Source organism: Danio rerio, chromosome 13 (assembly GCF_049306965.1).
Source record: "Danio rerio strain Tuebingen ecotype United States chromosome 13, GRCz12tu, whole genome shotgun sequence".
Taxonomy (NCBI): Eukaryota; Metazoa; Chordata; class Actinopteri; order Cypriniformes; family Danionidae; genus Danio; species Danio rerio.
In genome coordinates, this window is record NC_133188.1 from 41,044,027 (window position 1) to 41,070,178 (window position 26,152).

Here is a 26,152-nt window from a genome sequence, read left to right on the forward strand (position 1 = left end):
ACTTATTAAATTATCACTTGAAATGTTGTTAAAGATTCTCATTTTATTTATAGTATTTTCCTGTCCTCAACTTCATTCATTCATTCATTCATTTTCTTCAGTTTAGTCCCTTATTCATCAGGCATCGCCACAGCCGAATGAACTATTCCAGCATATGTTTTTACACAGCAGATGGCTTTCCAGCTGCAACCCAGTACTGGGAAACACCCATACACTCTCTCATTCATATACACACTCATACACTATGGCCAGTTTAGTTTTTTTAATTCACCAATACCACATGTTTTGGACTGTGGGGGAAGCCAGAGCACCCGGAGGAAACTCCACACAGAAACGCCAACTGCGACTCGAACTAGCAAACTTCTTGCTGTGAGGCGACAGTGCTAACCACTGAGCCACCATGCCACACTTTTCACTTATATTTTCTTATAACAAAAGTTATATTTTAAAGGTAATGCTCTTTTGATATTTTTGCAATTCTTTTATGAGAACATGTTTGAAAATACTTTTTATTTCATGAGATGGCAAAATGTCTTAAGTCTTAAAACCGTCACAGTGCTTTTTTGTGATTAAATTAAAACTGCTGAAATCAAGATCACTTTTAGTAGTGATTTTGGTAGCTTCAGGTTTTACACATCGTAATTCTATATTATTTCAGCACTGAAGAGTCAAAAATTCACATGTTAACTAGTCATGTTGCTCAGTTTTCATCTTTTTCAATGCATGATAGTATACTACAGCCCTGACGTCTGCCTTGAGGAAAGCAGCTCTGCAGCACACACAGAGAAACCACGGCTTCGTATTCAGCACATACCCATCAAAGGTGCTTTGAAGTGAACACTTCAAGTGTAAAATGGACCATTAAGTTGCATAAGAGTGAATATTTCACCAAGTCTGAGAGGCCAGGCTCTCCTGAATGTGTGTTTGAGAGTGTTTACATGTGTGTGTTGAATGAAAAGCAGAAGCTTAACACTATTATACTGAACCATCTAATCTGCACCCACACAAACACACACACACACACACACACACACACACACACACACACACACACACAAACACACACAAACACACACACACACACACACACACACACACACACGGCAACATCACAATCACAGTTGTTGCTGAATAGTACAAAATAACCATACAGATGAGGATGAAAAGACATGAGCAGAGAGAAATATGATCATAGAAAGAAACATCGACATGTAAAGAAAAGAGCAACACATACATACACAATTCATTTTTCAAGATCAATATTAAAGTAACATTAGATATATTACTGATATATGGGCTTATGGTAGTCTCAGACGTTTTGCAATGTATTTTAAACATTTATTACTGAAATAAACTGCAAAAAAAAGTTATTTCTACAGGTACAGTAACAAAAAGACCTCTTGTGCATAATTGTTGAGAGCAAACAAATGTTTTAAACAAATTCAAATATGAAAATATGTAAAGTGCAACAGGTAACACTAACTACAGTAGGGTCTCATTAAAATTGTTAACATCACCTATAGATAAACAAATGCTATACTATAAGCTTTTATTGTAAATGTAGATTATTTTAAGGTTCATGTTCAACCAATAACGACAATTCTGCCTTTATTAATCATCCATCGGTTGTTCCAAACATGTAAATAGGAAAACAGACTGAAAAAAGGGAAAATATACTGAAGAATATCAGTTTAGATAATTTTCCTGTTTTATGCGTGACCCTTCTGTACTTGCATCATGTAATTTCAAGACCAATATAGCTAGGAACTATACTTTCATTCTGGCGTAATAATCAAGGAACTTGGCTGCAGTACTATGGCTGCAGCATGAGCAGTGCTGTTACATAGCCGGCTCACAGCAAGAAGGTCGCTCGCTGGTTCGAGCCTCGGCTGAGTGAGTTGGCATTTCAGTGTGGAGTTTGCATGTTCTCTCCATGTTTGCGTGGGTCTCCCCTGCTAGCTTCGGTTTTCCCTACAGTCCAAAGACATGCGCTAGGTAAATTTAATAAGCTAAATTAGCAGTAGTAAATGAGTGTATAGGTGTTTCCCTGTACTGGGTTGCAGCTGGAAGGGCATCTGCTGTGTAAAACATATGCTGGATAAGTTGGCGATTCATTCCGCTGTTGCGACCCCTGATGAATAAAGGGATTAAGTCGAAGGAAAATGAATGAATGTTACCAGCTGCGGACTATTTGTAGATGCTGCATGATATCATTGCGCCTGGTGCAGATGTATGGCAGCACTGTTCCTTGATGAAACTACACGATGTAACTAGAAGAGACAAGCTTTAAATATGAGCATTATCTAAACTCTTTTAATAAAAATAATAATAAATTTTATTTATATTGCGCTTTTCTCAGACTTAAACAAGAGCATCAAAACACAGTGGGGTATATGCCGAAGCATGCTAATAGGACTTTTAATTTGCCAGTAACCTGGGTTAAGCGCTTCTGGCGAATTGAATGTCAATGCAAAATCCAGTGCGTTTAAAGTCTGTTTTCTTTAAAAATCAGCGATCTCCACTGGCTGAGTGATATCCGATTTAAAGTGGGTCTCAGATTGTACAAGAAGCACTGCATTAAATTACATTTCCCCTGCCATATCTTTATAATATGAGCATTTATTTTTACCCCAGTAACGTTATATTCAAGAGAGCTTCTGTGTTAGCCTGCCAATTCTGACGGGCGCGTGCGAGTAAACGGCTTTTTGTCTCGTTTTATGCTTGAGCAACTAAATAAATGCTAGAGTTTGTTTAACTGAATGTATTTTAATGACATTACAACATCGATGCTGTATAAGGAACCGTATAAAATGGAAAAAAGTTCACAATAACAGGTCACCGGAAGTGTATCAGCATTAGGCACTAGCTCGACATATACCCTGTTGAACATAAAATACACAAAAAAGTAAGAATGATAATAATAATTTTTGAGTGAGATGCTAATGGTCTAATCTGATTTAATGAGTCATGTTAAGCTAAATTAAAAGTACTCCCAGACCCGGAGATCGACTGAATGGATTAAAAAATAGTAAAGCTCAACTGTTTAACTCTAGGGCATAATTTGAATTAAAAGGAGCTTATTTCCAAAAAAAAGTGCAGCGTTCCTTCATGTATTCAAGAATTTTAGCACTATGACAATCTTAATATTGTCACCATTTCTCAATGAAAAACAAGTTAAGTTTTTTTTCCCATATCATGACATGAAACAGTCCTAAAGTAAAAAAAATAAATAAAAAATTATTTCGTCCGTTGGGAACTGATTGGATCATTGTTTGATGGGTGTTGCTAATAAAATGAAAGAAAATTGACAAATAGATGAAGGCAGAGCAGAGACTTGCCCAGATAGCCCCGCCCTAAAGGCATTCCATGTGACCAGAAGTCATTTTGAGGGGGCAGGGAAAGGTTATTCATTCATTCATTTAATCAGGGGTCGCCACAGCAGAATGAACCGGCAACTTATACAGCATATGTTGTCCTTCTAGCTGCAACCCATCACTGGGAAACATCCACACTCATTCACACACATACACTAGGGCCAATTTAGCTTAGTGCATGTCTTTAGACTTGTGGGGGAAACTCAAGCGAACAAGGGGAGGGCATGCAAACTCCACACAGAAATGCCAACTGACGCAGCGGAGGCTTGAACCAGCGACCATCTTGCTGTGAGGCGATTGTACTACTCTCTGTGCCACTGTGACGTCGGGAAAGGTTATGGTATTTGGATAAAAGATTATGAGGGCAAATTAATTAGGCAAATGAAGTGCACAGATACATAGTTCATAACAAAGCACTCCCATATACATATAAAAAAAGAAGAGTTTGATTTTATTCCAACTTTAAATGCCTACGATAATATTGTGCATGTTCATTATTGTATTATTGAATTTCAGCATATGTCTGCAGAAACTGAACTGCAGAGTTTGAGCTCAAAACACTTGGCTTGGCTCTGCTACATGTGCAGGCTGGAACACACTGACCTTGTGAGCACATTCACACACACCCACATGGACCTCTGTACTGCAAGAGCAGGACGGTTTCCTTAGAAACAACTCAAGCATTCTGTGATTTGCGCATGGTTTTGTTCACATAAACACACACATCGTTTCATGTTGCCATGGATTTGCTGTCCCTGAGTGCACAGAGTTCATATCAGCGCTAAATATGATTAATATCCAAGAAACGTTAATGTATATTTAACAATGAAAAATTTTATATAAGATACAGCAATAGCATGGGAAAGATGGAAAAATAAGAGTTCTTTAAGAAATAACAGAGTATTTTAAGGGATTTGGAGATCAAGAAAGTTGTTGCCAGCCTAAGATTAGTTAAACATCTCCATCTGCTGGCCATGTTTGTGAACAGCATTCTTAGAAAAATAAAATTAAATAAAATTAAATTAATTTAAAAACTAAAATAAAATTAATAAAATATTTTTTTTATAAATAAATAAAACAAAAACAAAATTAATTAAAACAAATAAAATAAAATTTAATTAAATAAAAACAAATTAAAATAAAAAATAAAACACAGCATTCTATGTGAATATATTTTAAAATGTAGTTTATGACTTAAATTTGAATTGTCAGCAATGATTTAGTGACATTTCTGATTATTTTATAATCAGAATAAGGACACATTTATTTAATAAGGACACATTCAATTCTTTAATAAAAAGTTAAAGACATTAATAATGTTACAAAATGTTTTAGTTCAAAATAGATGCCGCTATTATGAACAGTCTATTCATTAAATTACTCATGAAAAACATATCTTTTTTGGTATTGATAATATTAAGAACTATTGATGATTGAGTACTAACTGATCATTATAGAGCAGCAAAAAAAAAAACATATTAAAATGTTTAGTCTCATCGTGTGACACTAAAGACTGGGGAAATTATGTTAAAAACAATGTTAAAATATTCATTTAAATAAGATTATAATTTGATTTTGAAATAATAATACATAAATTAAAGTTGTTATTGAATCTTTAATGAAACAAATCTAACTTCGGTGACAAAAAAGAATCTATTATATTCTGTATATAATAAATATTCAAGAAAAAGACAAATAAAGACTACAATTAAAGATAGAAATACATGAACTTTACACATTTAATTTCTGATTAGATAAGAAAGAAAAATAGATTTTTTTAAACAATAAAGGAAAGCCAACACAGAGAGTTTGCATTAGTTGATTGGCACAGGATGTCATCTGTCTCCATTTGTTCATTAAGCTTCCTGTCAGACATGTACACCCTTCCTGACAACTGAAAAGGGTTCACATAATTCAACAAAACATTAAGCAAACATTTCATTTCAAAAAAGGCTGTTTGCAGTGTTTCTTCAAGAACTTTATACGAAAAAATTCTGTGGAAAACCAAAGTTTCTTTGTTTGGTTTCTTTCTGACATCTTTATTTTAGTAACTGTAGTAACATACCTCAAAACAGTTTCATTAACTTTAATAATGTTGTTTCATTTACATTAGAAATAAAAAAAAAACGCAATAGGAAAAGTTTTTAATATATATTTTCTGCAACAAAAAAATCGTCTATCAGTTTGATCAAAAATACATATTATTGCACTTTTTAAATTCGCCACAGCGGAATGAACCAGCAACTATTCCAGCATATGTTTTACACAGCGCATGCCCTTCCAGCCCCAACCCAGTACTGGAAAACACCCATACACTCCCACATTCACACACACACACACACACACACACACACACACACACACACACACACACACACACACACACACACGTTTGTTTTTGTGAAAAGTGGGGACATTTTATAGGTTTCCATTTATTTTATACTGTCCAAACCGTATATTGTATTGCCCTCACCCCACCACTAAACCCAACCATCACAGGAGACTGTGTGCAGCTTTACTCTCTGATTAAACTCATTCTGTAGGATTTATAAGCTTTTTGAGAAACGAGGACGTCACCAATGTCCTCATATTTCACCTCCTTTTTGTAATACCTGTGTCATACCCATGTCATTATACAGATTTGTGTCCTGAAATGTCACAAAAACACGTACGTACGTACACACACACACACACACACACACACACACACACACACACACACTACAGCCAATTCAGTTTATTCAGTTTACCTATACCACGTCTTTGGACTGTGAGGGAAACTGCAGCCCCCAAACTCCACAAACAAATGCCAACTGGCTCAACCAGGACTCGATCCAGCGACCTTCTTCCTGTGAGGCAGCAGTGCTAACCACTGACCCACTGTGACGCCCCTTTTTAAATTAATAAATATTTAGTTAGTCAATTAGTTAATTCCTTATTCTGTGTTCTCCAACAAATCTATTCCTGTTTAACCAATAAAGTTGTTTACAAATGTAGCCAGACCAAGTCAATAGTTGGATCAGACAGTGTGGCTTTACCACAGAGAATATCAAAGTAATCTAATTTAAAAAATGTAATTTTCCCCTTTTTACAGTTTCTGTTTTCTTTATAATTCATTAATTTGCCATAAACTCTTTAAATTGAGTAAAAAGTGATCATTTCTTACACTACAAAAAACTTAGAATCCTCAAAAAAATACTGTCATAATGGTCATAATTCAATGGTCATAATAATAGCATCAAATCATTATAATTCCAGAATAATGATGCTAAAAATACAGAATAAATTACATTTAAAAATATATATTAAAACAAAAATAAGTAAATCTATAATAATATTTCACAAATATGTATATGTAAAAATAAATAAATTCAGACTTTAAAAAATAAATATATATACATATTATAACAATTATTATAATTATTATAACAATTATTCATACAGATTAAAAATTAACGGTAGTTTAATTGCTAATTTCTGAAGGAGAAAACAAATATCTGAGGCCACAACAGTTGTTCGCCCTTCTTCAAGACTAAATAATAACAGTCAACGACTCGCTCACAAATACCTCGCTCAAAACATCCTCTAAAACTCCCAGCCTGCATCACAGACGGGTCAGATAAGTAGGTCACTATGAAGACTTAACAAGCTCACTCATTCAGGTCATTGTGAAGCATCATTTCATGGTGGAGCATCTAGACGTGCATTGAGAAGTTAAATATCTCTTACAGAATGGTTTATATTTTACATTTCTGTCTACTCCTTTAAAACACACACACACACACACACACACACACACACACACACACACACACACACACACACACACACACACACACACACACACACACACACACACACACACACACACACACACACACACACACACACACACACACACACCACTAGTAGAGATCCTGAAACTCCATGTCTGTTGCTCATAATCACGTTCTCATAAAGGAAAACCAAGCATACCTACATAAGAATGAATCACTGGATAAATAAAGGAGGGTTGGATAACTTCACGCACACCTAAACATACAAAATTCACAAGCTGAATTAACAGACGCCTGTGATTTAAGGAGGAAGAAATATCTTCTTGACTGACAAAATAAAGGAAACACATATTTAATCATTCATTCCAAAGAATAACAATTTGTTGTTGTTGTTGTTGTTGTTGTTTATTGTATTAGATGAATGTTATTTAAATAATATCTAAAAAATAATATAAGTAAAATACATCATCTTAAAAGCACAATATGTAATTTTCACCACTAGAGGGCACGTAGTCACAACAAACAAAAACATGGGCTGCGTCCGAAATCGCCTACTACTTAGTAGGTACTGCAATTGAATTTAAACACTATTCAACCGTTGGAAAAGTATGTTCTATACAGTATGAATGTCGGTAGTATGAATTGAACTACGTTCTACATCCTTCATTTTGTCATTGTCATGCAACCTATCCACGTCAGTTGTGCCACTTCACTCCTATTGATGAATTCGTGCATGCATCGAATGCGCACTTTAGAATCTTGCCTGAGTAGTAGGTCATCAGGGTACTTCTCGCATCTATGAATTCGGATTGTATTAGCATATTATATAGTATGAGATTTCTGCCGCAGTCATAGTTTAATGATGCCATAATTGTCTTCATAACTACCAAACATCCTGCTTTCTCTGTTTTCTATAAAAAACAAATCAGATATTGAGGTAAAATTACATCAAACTTGCCGTCATCAACATGGCAATACAGAACATGGTCCATGTTGCTATCACTGGAAAAAAATATTCAAAGATGATACCTTGGATTTACTAAAGTTTATTAGTAATTTAAATTTAAAATAAGTCAAGTGGTTGTAAACAATTTATTTGGGCGTTAAACAAATAATGGCTAAGTTTAATTTGTTTGTTTAACTTCAACCCATATAAATATTCTGCAACAATATTGCAGAAATATGTTTTGTGAGTAGTTAAAGCCATTTACTTCTCTGTATTTGAACATTATTAAAACATTTGAGATAATTTAAGTACATAAATCTGTAGGTACATCTTAAGTACATAAGTACATAACCCTGTTCTAATGTTATTTGGATTTTTTAATGAAACGCATTTTGCCTTTAAACATATCAGAATTTTAAATGCATTTTACTTAGTGGTTTTAAGCCAAAAAAATTCATTTAAAAGTAAGAAGAAGAAAAAAACACTCAAAATTTTTTAAGCTACTGTACAAAATATAAATTCATTCATTCATTCATTTTCTTTCGGGCTTAGTCCCTTTATTAATCTGGGGTCACCACAGCGGAATAAACCACCAACTTATCCAGCACATGTTTTACGCAACGAATGCCCTTCAAGCTGCAACCCATCACTGGGAAACACCCATACACTCTCATTCACAAACATATACTATGGACAATTAAGCTTACCCAATTCACCTATAGCGCATGTCTTTGGACTTGTGGGGGAAACTGGAGCACCCTGAGGAAACCCACGCGAACACGGGAAGAACGCTGGGGCTCCAACCAGTAACCTTCTTGCTGTGAGGCGACAGCGCTACCCACTGCACCAAAATAAATAAATAATAAAAAAATATAAAAGGCTTGATCTGACTTGTGTCATTTAAGCTAATAGGTCAATATTATGTGAATGTATGCTAGTGCATTGATGTGTTTGTTCGTTTAACTAAAAACTACAGTAAAATTCTAACAACATTGGAATTTTAGCTTGGAGAAATATGAACTTGTGAAATATTCGCAATGTCTGGCTAAGATCTCCCGTCTTGGTACATTTAATTATAGATCTCTTGAATGATTTATAACCAAACTATTTTGAGTACTTTGGTAATGCATTGTCCATTACAGATCTAAAACACATCTGACTTGGAGGATCAGTAAGTCCGAAAATAAACCTATTTTCTAAAGATTTATTGAACATTATAGAAAGACAGCTTTAATTTGTTCCTGATATGCTACTGAAGGACAACATGCATAAAAATGCAACAGTTATTTATGAAGAAATGCACACTGAAACTTGTGTTGGCAAAAAAAACAATACACATTGTGCAATGTCATCATAATCACTTCTGGATTTGTTGTTTCTGACCCTCAGCTTCTGACCAAAATGTAAACATCTTTTTCATCTTGCTTTAAGTTTCAAGGTTTAACCACTAAATTAATGCTTGTTCTAATTATTTCATTTGCTGTATTTTACTTTAAAAGAAGTACTATTATTCTGATGCTGTTAACGCCAACTCAGAAAACTGAAGATACCCCCAACAAGTGATGCTTCACTGGATTTTTCCCACAATGGGGCTTATATTCTCAAGAACATTCTATATGGTCATATGCAAAATCTCAAATATATACAATGCTCAGCATAATTGAGTACAGCCCATTTTGAAAATGAATATTTTTTATCAATTTCTCAGAGAATATAGGCAATGTATGTTGGTGCATTTAAACAAAACAGGTTTATTAAACATATATTTATTAAAATAACATTTTAGTTAACCAAACATATTTAAAAATTAAAAGATAATACAATTAAACTCAAGCAAAATAATGCAAAAAAAACTTACATTTTTATTTTTTTTGCTTCTCTTGATTTTTCTATTTCTAAGATTTGTATTTAACATTTTTCTAACATAAATCTGGCTGTACTAGTTTTTGGACCATTATCGAAAGTTATTTTGTTAGATAAGCTCCAGATTTGGCTTCAGTTCTGATTAATCTAATGTACTGTATACGTACAATATAATATTGTATAGCTTCCTATTAAAAACATTAATCTAAAAGAGGTTTGTGAAGGGTGTACTTATATATGTGCATATATAATATATATGAGCACTGTAGCTCCTTCAAATATGCTTAAAGTGATAGTTCACCCCCCAAAAAGAAAATGACCTCATCTTTTACTCTCCCTCGTGTGGTTTTAAATCTTTATGCGTTTCTTTCTTCAGCTGAACATGAAAGAAGATATTTTGAATAATGCTGATTGGTGGGACTCATTGACTTCTATTTCAGGAAATATAATATTCTGTATAATTCTTTATAAATCAATAGGTGGCAGAAGCCAGCATAAAAGATTGTTTTTTTGTTTGTTTGTTTTCTGTGGGTGAACTAACCCTTTAAGCATTTTTGACATCTTGTGAAAAATACAGTCAGCTTAGCTAAACCTAACGTTACATTACAAAAGTTCAACAAAAGATGTTTTTCCAAAAAAGATTGGTATGAAGACAGTGTTGTTTAAAAGTACAACCCTAATATATTATAGAGGTATTTAAAGAGACTCGATCAAAATTAAGCCATAACATTGCCAACTATTAAACTACAATAACAAAAAAAAAAAAAAAAAAAAACATTTTAACAATAAACGTTTTTAAAACTCATTCTAAAAACAATACATAATCAGCAGGTGAGGATATAAACAGCACTAGCAAATACAGGATACATATTATATAAACATCGCATTCTCCAGGCGTGTTTTAATGGTCTGAATAACATGTCAGTTGTTATAATGTCATTTACAGTAGAAGAGATGGACCCTGGGTGATGGGAATGATAATGATGCTGGGGAAAAATATCGCACATCACTGCCGCAAAATCGGCCAAGAAGCTATAATAAACAAACCGACACTGTTTATAACAAAATTTGGTCGAAAATGAATGTTCTAATATCGTTAAAACCACGCGATACTTACTATCTGATGCCATGGTCGCGTTGCACTGAACCCGCGGCGTCAGTCACCCGCCCTAGCGATGGATATTGATTGATATCTTCATAAGTACAAACCACTGGGGAATCTAAAAGGGCTGGTAACGATAACCGGGACGTATGACCCCGGCTGCCCCTGACAAACCTGCAACGGAAAAGCCCTCCGGACTCACTGTTTTCGCGAGCGACAACACACACGGGTCGGGTACGCGGCCATGTGAACGAGAACGCGCAGCGCGCTCTCTATGCTCTGCACCAGTGACCTGCTGTACGTTTTCAAATATATAAATTAATTTTTCTTCAAATTCGGTCCCTTTTATGTTCATGAGAAGTTTTTGTTCACATTACTTACTTTCTTTTAAGCTGTTTACTAGGTTAAATTTAAAAATGTTACAATTTTATTTGTTGTTAACATAATTAAAGATCAAGAAATGTGACGATCAAGTGAACAAATGTTTCATATTGCATTGCATTTTATATTGAATTTACAAAAATAATTGTGAGCAAATATCAAGGCTGTGATGAAAAATTTGACTTACATAAAGTTTTATTTCAGAAATAAAAGTTTCAAGCTGTAATTGTAATTTCAAATAAAATAGTTATATATAATTTTTTATTGTTTATTGATGATTTATTAGATACTTCCATTGCAGTGTCTCAACTCTGGCTTGCATAGAACAATACATCTTCTTTTATGTGCAATCAGGCAATATGATTTAGATATATTGAATTCCTCTTAAAAGCTACGGCCTATTAGGTGCAAACGGTATCAGTCCTGACAATACTGCAGACCTAAATCATCACACTTCGGCCGAGGAGTGAAAGAGCGAGGTAGAGAAGAGCCAGGATTGGAAGTGATACAAGATATTGATTAAATCAAGCAGCTGAATGAGCACATCAATAAAACCTTCAGATTAGAAAGAATGAGACCACATGCATAGCAAAGACCACACAACTCTCTTCAGTGCACCAGAGATCTATTAGTTGGCTCATATACAACAAAAAGTTGAGTGATGAAATGCAAACTTCTGAATCATAAAATCAATTTCACCAGCATGGACTACGCCACACTTTGAGCTTGACTTTATTGTAAGGATGAAAGGAAAGGTAAAGGAATAGTGAGAGGAAGGGGAAGGGAAGTACGAGGATAAACAGTGAACAGGTAGGTCGCTTGATCGGGCATCCTACGATGATGCCCAGAGACTCAAGAGTGGGAGTACTGTCTCTGTAATATTTAAGTTGAGTGAATGGACCCCCCCCCCGATTCAACCTAGGAGGGAAGAGAGGGTTATCTGATTGTTAATAAAAAGCAAGCAAATAGAGGGAGTGAGGTTGGGTTTGAAAGATTGAGAAGAACAATGCTAGAGAGCTGATCTGCCTTAAATAAGTTTTATAGAGTAGGTGATTGGTTAAAAAGTGAGGCATAGTCACGCTACTGATCCTTTGTTAACAAGTTAACTCCATAACATTTAAAACCATCTAATATAACAATAAAAACAGCAAATGCTCAATTGTTCTGAAAATGTCTTTTATGAAACTGTAATCTACTCCAAAATCTTAAAATACAAATCTGTACAAATATTAAAAGAGCAGTCTTAAAAATGTCACGTGTTGCTTAATAAACAAAAGCAATGTCTATTTATCGCCCTTTTAACCCAAGAGCAGAAAAGTAAAATTAGATTAAAACAAATCAGATGAAACGGGAGCTCGAGGAACAAATTGCACTAGCTTTTAACACTGGGCGGCCCGCCAATCACATCCAGTCCAGATGGCGGGGCTTAACGTTAAGTGGGATCGCTGCTACCTTCAGGTTTCCAGTTGAATCTTTTCACCAGTTTTCCTGCAGAAGTGAAATGAAGAGTTAAAAAAGGAAGCTCTTGCATGAATTTAGGACACACTCAGTTTGTGCAACAAGGTGAAATCCAAAAACCCTGTTTGCTTACTTGATGCTTTCTTTTCTTTGACTGAACTCAAACACCACATCCTCGTCGTCTCCTCACTGTCATTTCCTACAATACAGAAATGGTTATACTCAATCGTTATTAATTGCACCTTGTAAGTTATTTCGGCTGGACAGGACTTACCCTGAGCTTTAAAGCGTAAATGAGTTCGTGCTTTGAGTGATGAGCTTTTCTTTTTTGATGACACATTGTGCTCCAGCTCTGCTCCAGCTGCAGGGATCAACTCTGTTTGCCTGTGACGTCGGGACTTGGAAGCCTAATGTAGACATCATTGAAAACAGTGAGAACGTTTACATGGACACTAATACTCTGACTTAATATGATTATGACGATACTCTGATTAGGAGACTACCATGTAAACAGAATTTTTGATTACATTAATCCGACTATAGTCAAATTAAGATATGTGGAGTATGCCGATTTTAGTCGCATTATTGAAGTACAGTACAGTCATGTAAACCACTTAATCAAACTATCACCATAGTGTAGTACATTTTTGCTGCATAACAAACAAGGAGAATGAGAAAAGACAAACAAATGAGAATGGTTTCAAGCAAGAGAGCACATTTTGGGTGCTAGCAGGAAACAATGACTATGTTGACTATGCCAAAGCCATATCACCCTGCAGCCCAAGACCAGTTACTCACTGAAGCTGAGCCTGGTCAATGCCTGGACGGGAGACCACATGGGAAAACTAGGCTGCTGTTAGTGAGGCCAGCAGGGGGCACTTAACCTGTGGTCTCTGTGAGTCCTAATGCCCTAATATAGTGAAGGGGACACCATACTGTCAGTGAGCGACGTCTTACGGATGAGATAAACCAAGGTCCTGACTATCTGTGGTGTAACCCCAGTGTCCTGGCCAAATTTTTTCCATTGGCCCCTACCCATCATACCCATCCACCAAATTGGCCCAATCACTGTCTCTCCACTCTACCTAGAGCTGGTGTGTGGTGAGCACACTGATGCTATTGTCCTGTGGCTGCCGTCGTTTCATCCAAGTGGATGCTGCACACTGGTGGTGTATGGAGAGAACCCCCTCCCCCTCATAATTGTGAAGTGCTTTGGGTGTTTGGCCATTCACAATAAATGCACTATATAAATACACATTACATTACGTTACATGCTGAGAATTCTGGAAGAAATGGACATTAGAGCTGTGCAATTAATCGAAATACAGTTTCGATTTCGGCTACTAACGATTATGAAAACACATTAATCTAGATAAAACGATTATTGCATCATATACCGCCCCTTTCAAGTTGTACACATTTGTTGCTTTGCAAAGCACAGATTCACATGAAAATGACTCAAAGCATGTACTGTAATGTATTGTTTGCAGTACAGGATGCTCAACATTCACTGTTGTACATTCGAATCATTCATGTTTTTAAAAGCGTGAAAGAGATCGCATGCTGTTGTGTTTATGCGCTCAGCCTCAGAGACGAGCAGAACACACAAATCTAAAGTCATCTTAACGTGAGCGCTTTAATGGACAAATAAATGCACATTTGTGTTTGAAGATTATTTATATTAACCCACATTTATGTAATAAACATAAGTTGAGAATCAAAACACATGTGAAAGTGAAACCATAAATCAGAACCGTTCTGCTTTTAAAGTGACAGCGTGCTACATTCCTGCTGCCGACTGTTTTTATCATTATTAATCAAACAAAGGGATAAAGTCACTCACTGCTCTTGAGTGAAGGACTTTTGTAGCTATAATAAAAGTTTTGTCTTACAGTGAAGATGTTTAAAGCACAGTTTGTTTCATATTTTTATTCTATTGTATTTATTTCTCTTTCCTTATTTACAAGGAGAAAAATAACTACATATACAGTTCAGGTCAGAATTAATAGCCCTCGTGAATTATTAGCAACCCTTTATATTCCCACCCAATTTCTGTTTAACATGTTTAAGATTTTTTCAACCCATTTCTAAATTTAATAGTTTTAATAACTCATTTTTAATAACTGATTTATTTGATCTTTGCCATGATGACAGTAAATAATATTTTACTAGATATTTTTCAAGACACTAGTAGTATTCAGCTTAAAGTGACATTCAAAGGCTTAATTAAAGCAATTAGGCAAGTCATTGTATAACAGTAGTTTCTTCTGCAAACAACTAAAAAAAATATTGCTTAAGGGGGCTAATAATATTGACCTTAAAATAGGTTTCAAAATATTTAAACCTGCTTTTATTCTAGCTAAAATAAAACAAATAAGATTTTCTCAAGAAGAAAAAAATATTATAGGAAAAACTGCAAAAAATTCCTGAATCTGTTAAACATCATTTGGGAAATATTTATTTTAAAAAATTCACAGGAGGGCGAATTATTTTGACTTTAATTGATAATCGTTTTGAATAATCGTGTTCATGATTTTTCCCATAATCGAGCAGCCTTAATGGACATCATAAAGTGCCTTGACTTTGAAGTGACTTTGTTGTGGGTGCATGAATGAAACATTAGTAAATAAAATGGCAGAAAGTGCTGCTTGAGAATTGATATCCACCGTCGTCTGTTTGCATGTACAGTGTGAGAAATGAACTGCAGGTGAACTAGTCCCAAAATTAAAAACGTAATGCCCAAAATCACATATGTTGCAATGATGAACACCAACTGTTGTTGCGTGAAACGCCGGAGGAAACCGGAGCACCCAGAGGAAACCCACTAAAACACTGGGAGAACATGCAACCTCCACACAGAAATGCCAACTGACCCAGATGAGACTCAAACCAGTAACCTTCTTAATGTGAGGTGACAGCGCTATCCACTGCGCTATCGTGTCACCCAAACTATGTATTATAACATGTTAAATAGGAACATGACAGTTCGAAATATAACTCATGTAAACACCTTAGTCATATTGTTGTCTTATTCAGATTAAGGCAAATCATTTGATTACTGATGTCCATGTAAACTTAGTTATCGTTTTAAATAATTTGCCTACAAAATGTGTAATTTAAATATTTAAGAACTTAATAAAGTTCACGAGGCAGGTTCGGGAGGAGCCTAATCTTTCAGGTGTGTCAATCACTATTATATGGGTGTATAAGAGTAGCAGCCATTGCACTGTGTCAACTGAAACATTTTTCCAGCATCCCACCACCCCTTATCTTCCTCCTAACCCCTCAGTCTTCAGTTAGATTCCATCCCTTTGCCCTTCTCTGTTAAGATATCTTGGTAAGGCTGCCAAAAGAGTTTAATAGATGTTTATGAATATAAATTTTGCACTTTAAAAACATATGATTATTCTTCAGATTTGTGAAATATTCATGATTTTAATGAAACTGGATTCTTGAACTGTTTGAGAAAAGAGCTGATGCTGCAACGTATATATTGAGGAATTAAAGTGTTTTCTGAGCTTAGATAGATGTAAACCTATTGTCGAAAAACTCCAAATCATGTGAATTGTCAACCTTAAAAAAAGTATAACAGGGACATTGTAAAGGCTATGTCAATGTTTTAAATCAAATTTATTTTATGCATTCATGTTACCTCCACAACTTGTCCGTATGATTTGGATTTGATTGATGCTAGCAGCTGGGCTCTGCTGGAGCTCTTTAGGAAAGAGACGGAGAGAAAACACAGATAATATCACAACCCTGTGGTAAAACAAGAGTACTGCAACATCTCTACACTATTTTCTGCATTGCTGAAGTAGGGAATGAAGCACTATATATAATTAAAAAGAGAGAAAAATGAAGAACATTTTTAATCTCAGTCTCTTACTTCTTGATTCGAAGGTCCTTCTCCAGGATCCTGCTCTTCAAATTGCTACAAAAAAAAAAAAGTTGTGTTAGACAGTCATTGACAAATAAACAAATTGCGTAGTCAGGATTTTGTGCCAAAACTGATGCATACATAGACTAAAATGTAATGTTTGGGATGAAAGTTTTCTAAATAGATTAGAAATTAAAAAGCTTCATACAATAACAATAGTGAGTTTGACATATTGATACATGTTTAAATGTGTAACTTTAATAACGCCATTTACTATATTAATATATACAATGTATTTTAATCATGTAAACGCATAAATCACTCTATTGTGATGCTAAATTAAGATTTCTCCCAATTTTTGTTAAAAACTTAATACTTTTGGATATTGTCTATATACATACATACATACATACATACATACATACATACATACATACATACATACATACATATAAGTTTATCTTGTGTTATATTAGGTATGTCTTTTGTGCCAAATTTAGTGCTTACTTGATGAATAAAAGTATTAAATTATAATTAAAAACAATAATGAAGTATTCATTCATTAGCTTACATATACTGTAGTATCTGGTTGGTTTAATGACTTTAACTGTAAAAGACACAAAATGTACTTACATATTCAGATATTCCTATGCATGCAAAACATCTATTAGCAATGAGAAGAAACATAAAAGACGACAGAGGCGCCTTTGACAGAGAGTTAGAAGAGGACAATGACAACGACCTAAAATGGTTCAGGTTTCTGCTGACCATAAAGAAGAAACGGTCCAGATGACACTTCTAACCAACTATTACAATCGGAAAGCCTGGAGGAAGCCTGGGAGCGTTATCTTCAGAAAGAGATATTCTTTGCCAGCTAGGAGTTCAGATCACTGCAGGCAGGCCACCCATGGGCGTAACATTAGATCAGAACTTAAAATTGAATAAATATATTCCAAGTGTGGTTGAAAATAGCTTTGATCAACTTCGCCTTCTCTCTTAACTGAAGTCCTCCCTTATTTCACATTCCCTACAAATTGCCATACATGCGCTTATAACCTCCCCTTTAGACTATTGTAACTCTCTCTATTTTGGACTGCCTAAGTCTCAGATCGCTCGCCTACAGCTATATTTTTAACGAAAAGCCCGAAATTTGCACGTCACTACCATTTTGAGGTCTCTCTATTGGCTACCAGTGAGACAAAGAATCTTATTTAAAATCCTTCTCTTTGTGTATAAAACCTTACATGGCCTTACATAGCCTGAGCCTCCATTATTAATCCCAACTGATTGTGGACTACACTCCATCCAGACATTTGCGTTCTGCTGATCAGTTTCTAAAACCCCAAAGGCCCACCTTAAAAGTAAGGGCGAACATGCATTCGCTATAGCCGGTCCTCGCCTTTGAAATGTGCTGCCTCTAGAATAAAAAATGGCTTCATCACTGCTAATTTTTAAAGTCTAAATTAAAGACTTATCTAGTTTCTAGGTCTTTTGAAGCATAATGATCTTGTTTTTAATCCTGGGCAATGTGGTCAAATGTGGTAGCATCTTTTAACTATAGGCAGAATTATTTAAAGGGTCTCTTACTTTCTTATTTTAGGCATTGAAACCAAACTGTGGTTGTATAATCTGTTTTACATCTGTTATGCTCTCTTTTACATTATGTGCCTGTTGCTGTTTTGTTTATGTCCATACTGCTTGTTTGTATTTTCTCTGTAAAGCACTTTGTGGCAGTTGAAAACGTGCTATATAAATAAATTGAACTTGAACTAGGAGCTATGGCCTTGGATGAACTAGATCCCTGGATGACTGCCCGAATGCTGATGTAATAGAAGAAACACTTTGCTATGTTTTTATTTAGGTTTATCAACCCAGAGAGTAATTACAAAACTATAGAGAACAAAAAAAATTTTCTTCTCTGAATTAACAGATATATATCAAAGTATATCAAACTTTGATTATTACTTTGCTCATAGGGATTTCTTCTTTGTATTAAAAATTTTGTGATATACTCAAGTATATCAAACATTCATTCATTTATTTTATTTTCGACTTAGTCCCTTTATTAATCTGGGGTCGCCACAATGGAATGAACCGCCAACCGCATCGCCCTATATTAAACATTGATAGCTTAAAACGTTAAAGGCACACCTGTATTCACAGGCTTGAGTACTGTATAAAAGGCTGGGTGATACAAACCAGCAGCACACTTAAACTGACTTATGAATATTGTAAGTCTTAGGCCCTTTATTCTCAACAGAGAATAAGGATTTTTGTTTTGTTTTTGTATTTGCTTTCATTCATCTTTCACCTTTAGATTTATTTTATTAATAAAAGTGTATTTTTTATTAATTTTCTTCCTGGAGTGAACATTGGCTTCATTTGCAGAACCCATCAAGATACCATGTGGTAAGGTATGAATCTAATTATTCCTTAAAAGACAATAAAAATGATGGTCCTAAACAAAACTCTAATCAAGAAATTTAGTGAAGAGAGGATTTGTTTATTTAGGGTTTTAAATGAAGGCATCCCAAGAAGGTCGCTGGTTCGAGCCTTGGCTGGGTCATTTGGCATTTCTCTGTGGAGTTTGCATGTTCTCCCTGCGTTCATGTGGGTTTCCTCCGGGTGCTCCGGTTTCCCCCACAGACATGCGGTACAGGTGAATTGAGTATGCTAAGAATTGGCCAAAGTGTATGTGTGTGAAGGTGTATGGATGTTTCCCAGTGACGGGTTGCAGCTGGAAGGGCATCCGCTGCACAAAACATATGCTGGATAACTTGGTGGTAATTCTGTTTTGGCGACTAAGGGACTAAGCCGAAAAGAAAATGAATGAATGAATCAATGAATGAATGAAGGAAGAAATCCAGCACAATACTCACCGCGCGATGCTTCTGCCAGGTTGAAAAGGTAATGATGGAACTGCTTAGTTTGGGAACCAGATTTTGTTGGATCAGATCCATGTTTGGATCTGGTTCTGTGAATACAGCTTTCTTCAAACCCTCATAATGTGTGTGGATATTTGTAATTTCCTGTGGACCAGAGAAACTACACGTTAACCACTTTAAAATCTCCTACATTTGCAAGCAATTTACACTTTTTTACAATAATGGCACTGTCAAATACATTGCATTCCAAAACCTTCAAACATTACAAATTAAATGCAATTTCTACAGTCTGGACCTTTAATGAAACATGCTGTAGCAATGCATTTTTTATTCATTTCAATGTTGCTGCCATGACTCACCTCTAGCAGGTCAGTGTTAACAAGCTGTTGTGGACGTGACGGTGGATCGACAAATTCTTCACAGACATCTTTCCTCTTCCCATCTTTCTTCTTTTCCCTAGAGCAGAGCTGTAAATATGCACAATAAACACCTGCAGAGTTTGCAAACATCAAGTTAAATCTGTTTACTCGGATTAACCTGAACATCTTGGACAAACACAGCACAATAAAATATATTGCCCCATAATGGCAACATTTAAAGAGGACCTATTATGTAAAAATCACTTTCATAAGGGGTTTCAACACATCTTTGTGGCAACATTGTGTGAATATATCCAGCCTCTATTGGTAAAAAATATATTAATTCTATTTTATGTAATCACACTTGATAAAAACTGTCCACAGAAACACTTAGATTGACAATCTGTCATCAGTATATGTATTTGTCGTCCCACCCATTAGTGACTATCTCAAAGAGGCACAGGCTTTGTAACTCCGCCCTCTGGATTTGAATTTAAAGCAACAGTCACCAATCTGGATCAAAGCCTAGAGGCAATTTCAAAGAGTTATAATCAAATATCTGTGGTGTAATTTGAGCTGAAACATCACATACACCCTTTAAGGCAGGGGTCTCAAACTCAATTTACCTGGGGGCCGCAGGAGGCAAAGTCTGGGTGAGGCTGGGCCGCATAAGGGATTTCACAAAAAAAAGTCCTCAAATGTCATTATTAACAGTTTTAATTATTTCTTCTGAACATGAAGTGTCCTGAACATTAATAGAACATTGAGTGAAGATTATGAACAGTTCTTCTGAACATGGCATCTTTTGCCTACTTCTTGCTGCCAGAGACTTGACAGCGCTTCTTCTCACAAATCTGAACCACATTTGGCTTTAGAGCGGAAGCAGTTGAGACCCTCAGGCTTGAAGATGATCATCATTAAGTCTAGACCTGTACTTTGACTAATTGAAGTCCTAGGGAAAAAAATGGGGGAACTCACTCAAAACTTCCATTCCCTCACCTAAAAAAGGCGTACATAAGTATAAATAAAACACCCCCACCCCACTCCAGTCAAATCAGTCTGTACCAGTCTGTATCTACAATATCAACACAATCTCATGGCAATTCGTAACTTTTTCATTTAGTGGCTAATTCGTATGAATTCGTACGATCTAATTCGTACAATTTAATACGATTTGCTTATCCCCCTAATGACGGTTGGGGTTAGGGGTGGGGTCAGGTGCCACGCCTCCTTTTAAAATCGTACCATTTCGTACGACTGAACTCGTACGAATTCGTACGAATTAGCCACTAAACTGGCAAAACGTAAAATACTTACGTTTTCTCGTGAGATCAGGCTGATAATATATATAAGATGCGGGGCAGGCACGTGCACACATAGGGCTCAACCTGTGCAGAGCACATGCCCTTTTTAGTCTTGCATAGAAAGTGCCTTTCCAAAATGATCAAAAGTGCCCCCACGACGCGACACACCCTCGGTCCCGCTCTTCAGTAGGCGCGCGATAACACCGCTCTTGAGTACATGCGCGACAACACAGCTGATCAGAACGCGCGCGACAACGCGCATTGAGTGACAAGCGCGCTGTGTACGGATAGAATCAGCGCAGCGGGGAGCTCTCTCTCTCCCCGCTCCGCTGATTCTGTCAGAGTACAGCGGTCGGCGCGGGCCACAAAATATTGCACTGAGGGCCGCAAATGGCCCGCGGGCGAGCGAGCGAGACCCCTGCTTTAAGGACATCAGAGACTTATTTTATTTCTTGAAAAAAGGGCATAATAGGTCACCTTTAACACTCTACCCATTCCATATGATCTGATCCATATTGGTATTTATTCTAACTGACTATGCATCATACGGTAGCCAACTTTGTAAATGGTTTACAGAGAAATTACACAATAATGAGCAATGATTAAACTACCATACTACTAATTACTCAGGACAAAGTAAAATGTTGGTTGGATACTGTTTATATCTGGAATTAAGACGCAATTTCATCAATTTCAAGAGGACAACAATAAATATAGGCTTAAATTAGGTCGAAAATGTTTTCTGGGCAAAATGTTGTGTAATTAATTCCATTTTTTACACTTGATTACACTTGATATGCATAAACACAGAGCTTTGTAACCTACCAGGTTTGGCATGGCCGTAAAGTGGAAAGCTTTTTCTGACAGGAGCTTTCTGAAGATATATGTAACATCATAATGTTGTGAGTTCATCGCATCCCTCTCAAACTGCATAGCATCCTTCCAGTCCTTCAGAGCGATGCGAATCTAAAAAGAAGAATTTGCAGAAAAACACAGCATGAGTTGCATTTAAATGCAAAACATCGTCATTTAATTACCCTTTCATGTCAAATTAAGAATATTTTATATCTTCAAATGTTGCTTTGTGTTTGCAATGATAATTGGTAAGCTCAAAAAACACACACATGTTCACATTAAACCCTCATGTATAGTATAGTAAATCGACTCCTCTTTCGTTAAGTTGGTGGCTGTTTTTCTCCCACTGACCTAAAAATCAAATGCAAAGCCATGACACCATATACTCACGTACTCTTGATTGTTGATGGTTTTTCCTGTTGGGAAATGTGTCATTTTTACTGTTGATCATCAGTTGGTACCATTAATGCTTTAGATAGGCCTGTGCAAAACGTTTCTGGCTTTTATATGGAGTTCTATACAGTAAAACAGCAGATTATAGTGTGTGTGTGTGTGTGTGTGTGTGTGTGTGTGTGTGTGTGTGTGTGTAAATACACTTACTATGTTTACTAAATTTCTGAGAGCTGAAGTGCTTATTTTGATTTTCTCAGACATATTAGGTTATATTATAAGTGCACAAACGTCTCTCTCTCCTTCACACACACAGACACACACACAATCACACAATACTCCATAGAGAAGGCAGATACTAAGCTTTTTTGCACAGCAACTGATGATGAACAGTAAAAATGAAAATCTTTACCTCTTTTCAGCAGGGAAAACCAGCAAGAATCAAGAATGCCTGATTACATGATCTTAAGGCAACTTAAGAAGAACCAGCTGTCATCAGCCGTCTTGGTGCAATAGAGAGCATCCTGACCAACTGCGTCACAGTCTGGTATGGAAGCTGCTCTGTTGCTAAGCGTAAGGCACTGCAGACGTGGTGAAAACTGCCCAACGCATCACAAGGACCCAACTTTCTGCAATTGAGGACATCCAGAAAAACACTGTCTGCGCCGAGCATGCAGTATTTTTAAGGACTCCTCTCACCCGTCTCACAGAGTGTTTTCTATCCTACCTCCCTGCAGGTGCTTTAGGCTCCCCTGGACAAGAACCAGCAGACTGAGGAACAGCTTTTTCCACAGAGCTGTCTCCCTTTGAACTCTGCTGCTCACTGACTCTTTTGCCCCCCTCACACACCCCCACACTCTCCTCATAACTTATACTCCCCATAATCACTGTACTGTTTATTATTTGCACATTTAAAGATTGCACATATTCATTGCACTGATTCATCCAATCTATTTTGAATTGTACATACCCACTGTACATATACGTTTGTAATTATGTTCATATGTATCAGCACACTTCTGATTGTTAATAGCAACCTGTATATATGTTCATCTATTGTTAATCTCTGTTCATAGTTAATACAACCTCTATATAATGTTCATAGTACATCCATCTTTAAACATTACCCATAGTTTTTCTATAACCGCACTCTATAACTTATACCTAGATCCTGCACTTGCTGCTATTGCACTTCTGGTTAGACCTAAACTGCATTTTGTTGCCTTGTACTTGTACATGTGTAATGAGAATAAAGTTGAATCTAATCTAATCTAATCTAATCTAATCTAATCTAATCTAATCTAATCTAATGGTGTTATGGCTTTACAATCCAAAAAGTTCATTATAATGGAGGTCAATGGGGAAAAAACAACTACCAACATAACGAAACGGTAGTAAATTTGCCCAGAGTGTATTTTTGAATCTTTTTTTTTAATTTTATTTTCAAAGCATTCTATTTGCTGAAAACAAATTGGCCAATTTGACACTTAAAATTAGCCCAGAGTGAATAAAAACATCCCTAATAGCACATAGGGGTTAAGACATTTTAACAATTTTGTGTATGTGTTTTATAAGATTGTAATGATGCATTAGTGAATAACCTCAGGCTCTAGTAACCAAAAAACTACTGTAAACAGAAACCCTGAGACAAACAGAAACCCAGAGGGCTAGTAAAGATGAATAGAATGACAGCACACCTTCTCTCTGGGTGTGGCGAGCTGTGTGTTGTAGAGCCCATACAGCAGATAAAGGGCCCCGACTCTGATCTGGAAAGTGAATGGAGGGAAGAAATACTGACACGCCACAGACAGAACCAGACGAGCAAAAATCCTTTTCTCTCTTGGCTCTTGTTTACCACTGCAGGGAAAAAAATAGAAATAAACATTGAAAAAAAAAAATACCAACAATAGTCAACAATCAAAATACATGATATGGAAAGTGTTTTAAACTAAAAATGTGGATATATTCTTGTAAATTGAATACACGGTTATAATTCAATGTCATTTGGAATTTGTGGAAAACTGAAAATATGTATTTTGCATTCATTATTTTTCATGTGGTTCATGTGTAATTTTAAACACTAAACACAGTTATAACATAGTAAAACAGGGTAATAATCTTATTTACAATCAATCGGTCATGAAATGTTGCTGATCAGCCACAAGCACTGCGTTTTCTAATATAGATTAGTGGATATATCAACAAACACACAACGTTGCCTCAGCGACCTTCCTACAATGTTGTACCAAACTTGTCAAAACTGTGTCATAATGTTGTCATTTAAACGGTCATTGCTTTGGGTTGTGCTTAGGCGGAATGGAAGACCACTGTAGTGTACAACATTTACTCATCATCAAATTAATTTGTTTCAATTTCAACAGACAGTTGGGCGTCGCATTTAACAATGACCGAGGGGACATGAGTTTTGCTTTATTTCTTTTAGCTAAATATAACATCAGTGGTCATTTGTGTCCTGTTGTATCAAGCTCTGATCTGTTTTCTCTTGTTCACTGCATACTTTCACCTGTGGCTGCTGTGGATCCATCTCTGAACTGGCTTTTCTGTTGGGTTTCTTTCTCTGACTGCTTTCTCCGTACCAACAACTACACCTGGTCTTCAGCTGTGCTTCCCTCTCTGCTTTATTTTCCAGTCCAGAGCTTCAATGTAGTGTCTGCATTTTTATTTATTTATTTATATTTTAATGCTTTCTTGTTTACTTCTCTTGTTTGTTTACCTTCTCAATATTTAGCCTACCTTTTTAGTTTAAATATATATAATTAAGTATCTAATATAATCTAAACTTTATATACTGTTTGCTTATAAATAAGATGTGTACTGTATGTATTAAATGTTGTGAAATATAAAATAAAAAAAGTTTGATTATATTGATTTGTGTGGCATTTTTACACTTCAAAGCTTACATATGCAGTTGTTAAATAAAAAAAGAAAAGAAAAATGAATGAACAATATTTACTTTTAAGCAATACTGGAAACGTGTTACTGCTTATCCTGTATTCTAGGCAGTATTGATAAACTGCCTGGAAAAAATACAAATAAAAGTAGTAGGGACGGTTGCTGAATGTCACATGACAACGTTATTACAGCCTTCTCACGTCTTACGTTGTAACAATGTGGCGAAAGTGTAAGTGGCGCCGTTGCCTTTGAACAAATGCTACGTTGTACAGACATCGCTACAACGTAAATGTGTTTGTTGGTTTAAACCGTGACATTTTATATCCAAGATTTCATACCACCAGAATCTTAAACCGGCCCATGCTTTAATACAGTGACTAGCATCAATAATAAACTCACAAGAACACTGTGCTGAAATCCATGTCCTTCCAGATCTCCAGAAACTGCTCGTACCGAACTGACTCGGCCGCCTGAAGACGACCAAGCAGTGTTTCAATGTCTGTTTTGACCACTTCCCTGAAATGCTCCATCCTGCTATTTAATCACCACCAACACTTCATTGGTCACTTCACTTTAAAAATGCATAAAATCGGGTTAAAAGTGAGACTTGTGTTGTTGTTTTCTCACATGCTTCTAGAGAAGCTCATGAGAAAAGCATGAATGTCTACC

At 35.9% G+C, this 26,152-nt stretch overlaps 2 protein-coding genes across 2 annotated transcripts in view; both read right to left on the minus strand.

Moving 5' to 3' along the window:
• syt16 (synaptotagmin XVI) overlaps window positions 1-11,309 on the minus strand; it is a 46,848-nt gene extending 35,539 nt beyond the window's left edge. Inside the window, exon 1 of the mRNA XM_003199742.7 lies at window positions 11,077-11,309. Coding sequence (XP_003199790.2) covers window positions 11,077-11,089 — 13 coding nt within the window. The 5' untranslated portion in view covers window positions 11,090-11,309. The remainder of the gene's footprint in view (window positions 1-11,076) is intronic.
• Window positions 11,310-12,050: 741 nt separating this feature from the next.
• snapc1b (small nuclear RNA activating complex, polypeptide 1b) lies at window positions 12,051-26,152 on the minus strand. The gene is given in 10 exon segments (NM_200254.1): window positions 12,051-12,930; window positions 13,034-13,099; window positions 13,175-13,307; window positions 16,553-16,615; window positions 16,787-16,831; window positions 19,657-19,806; window positions 20,022-20,129; window positions 22,151-22,291; window positions 24,268-24,427; window positions 25,883-26,152. Coding segments are annotated over 10 exon segments (1,053 nt in total). The 5' UTR covers window positions 26,014-26,152; the 3' UTR covers window positions 12,051-12,874.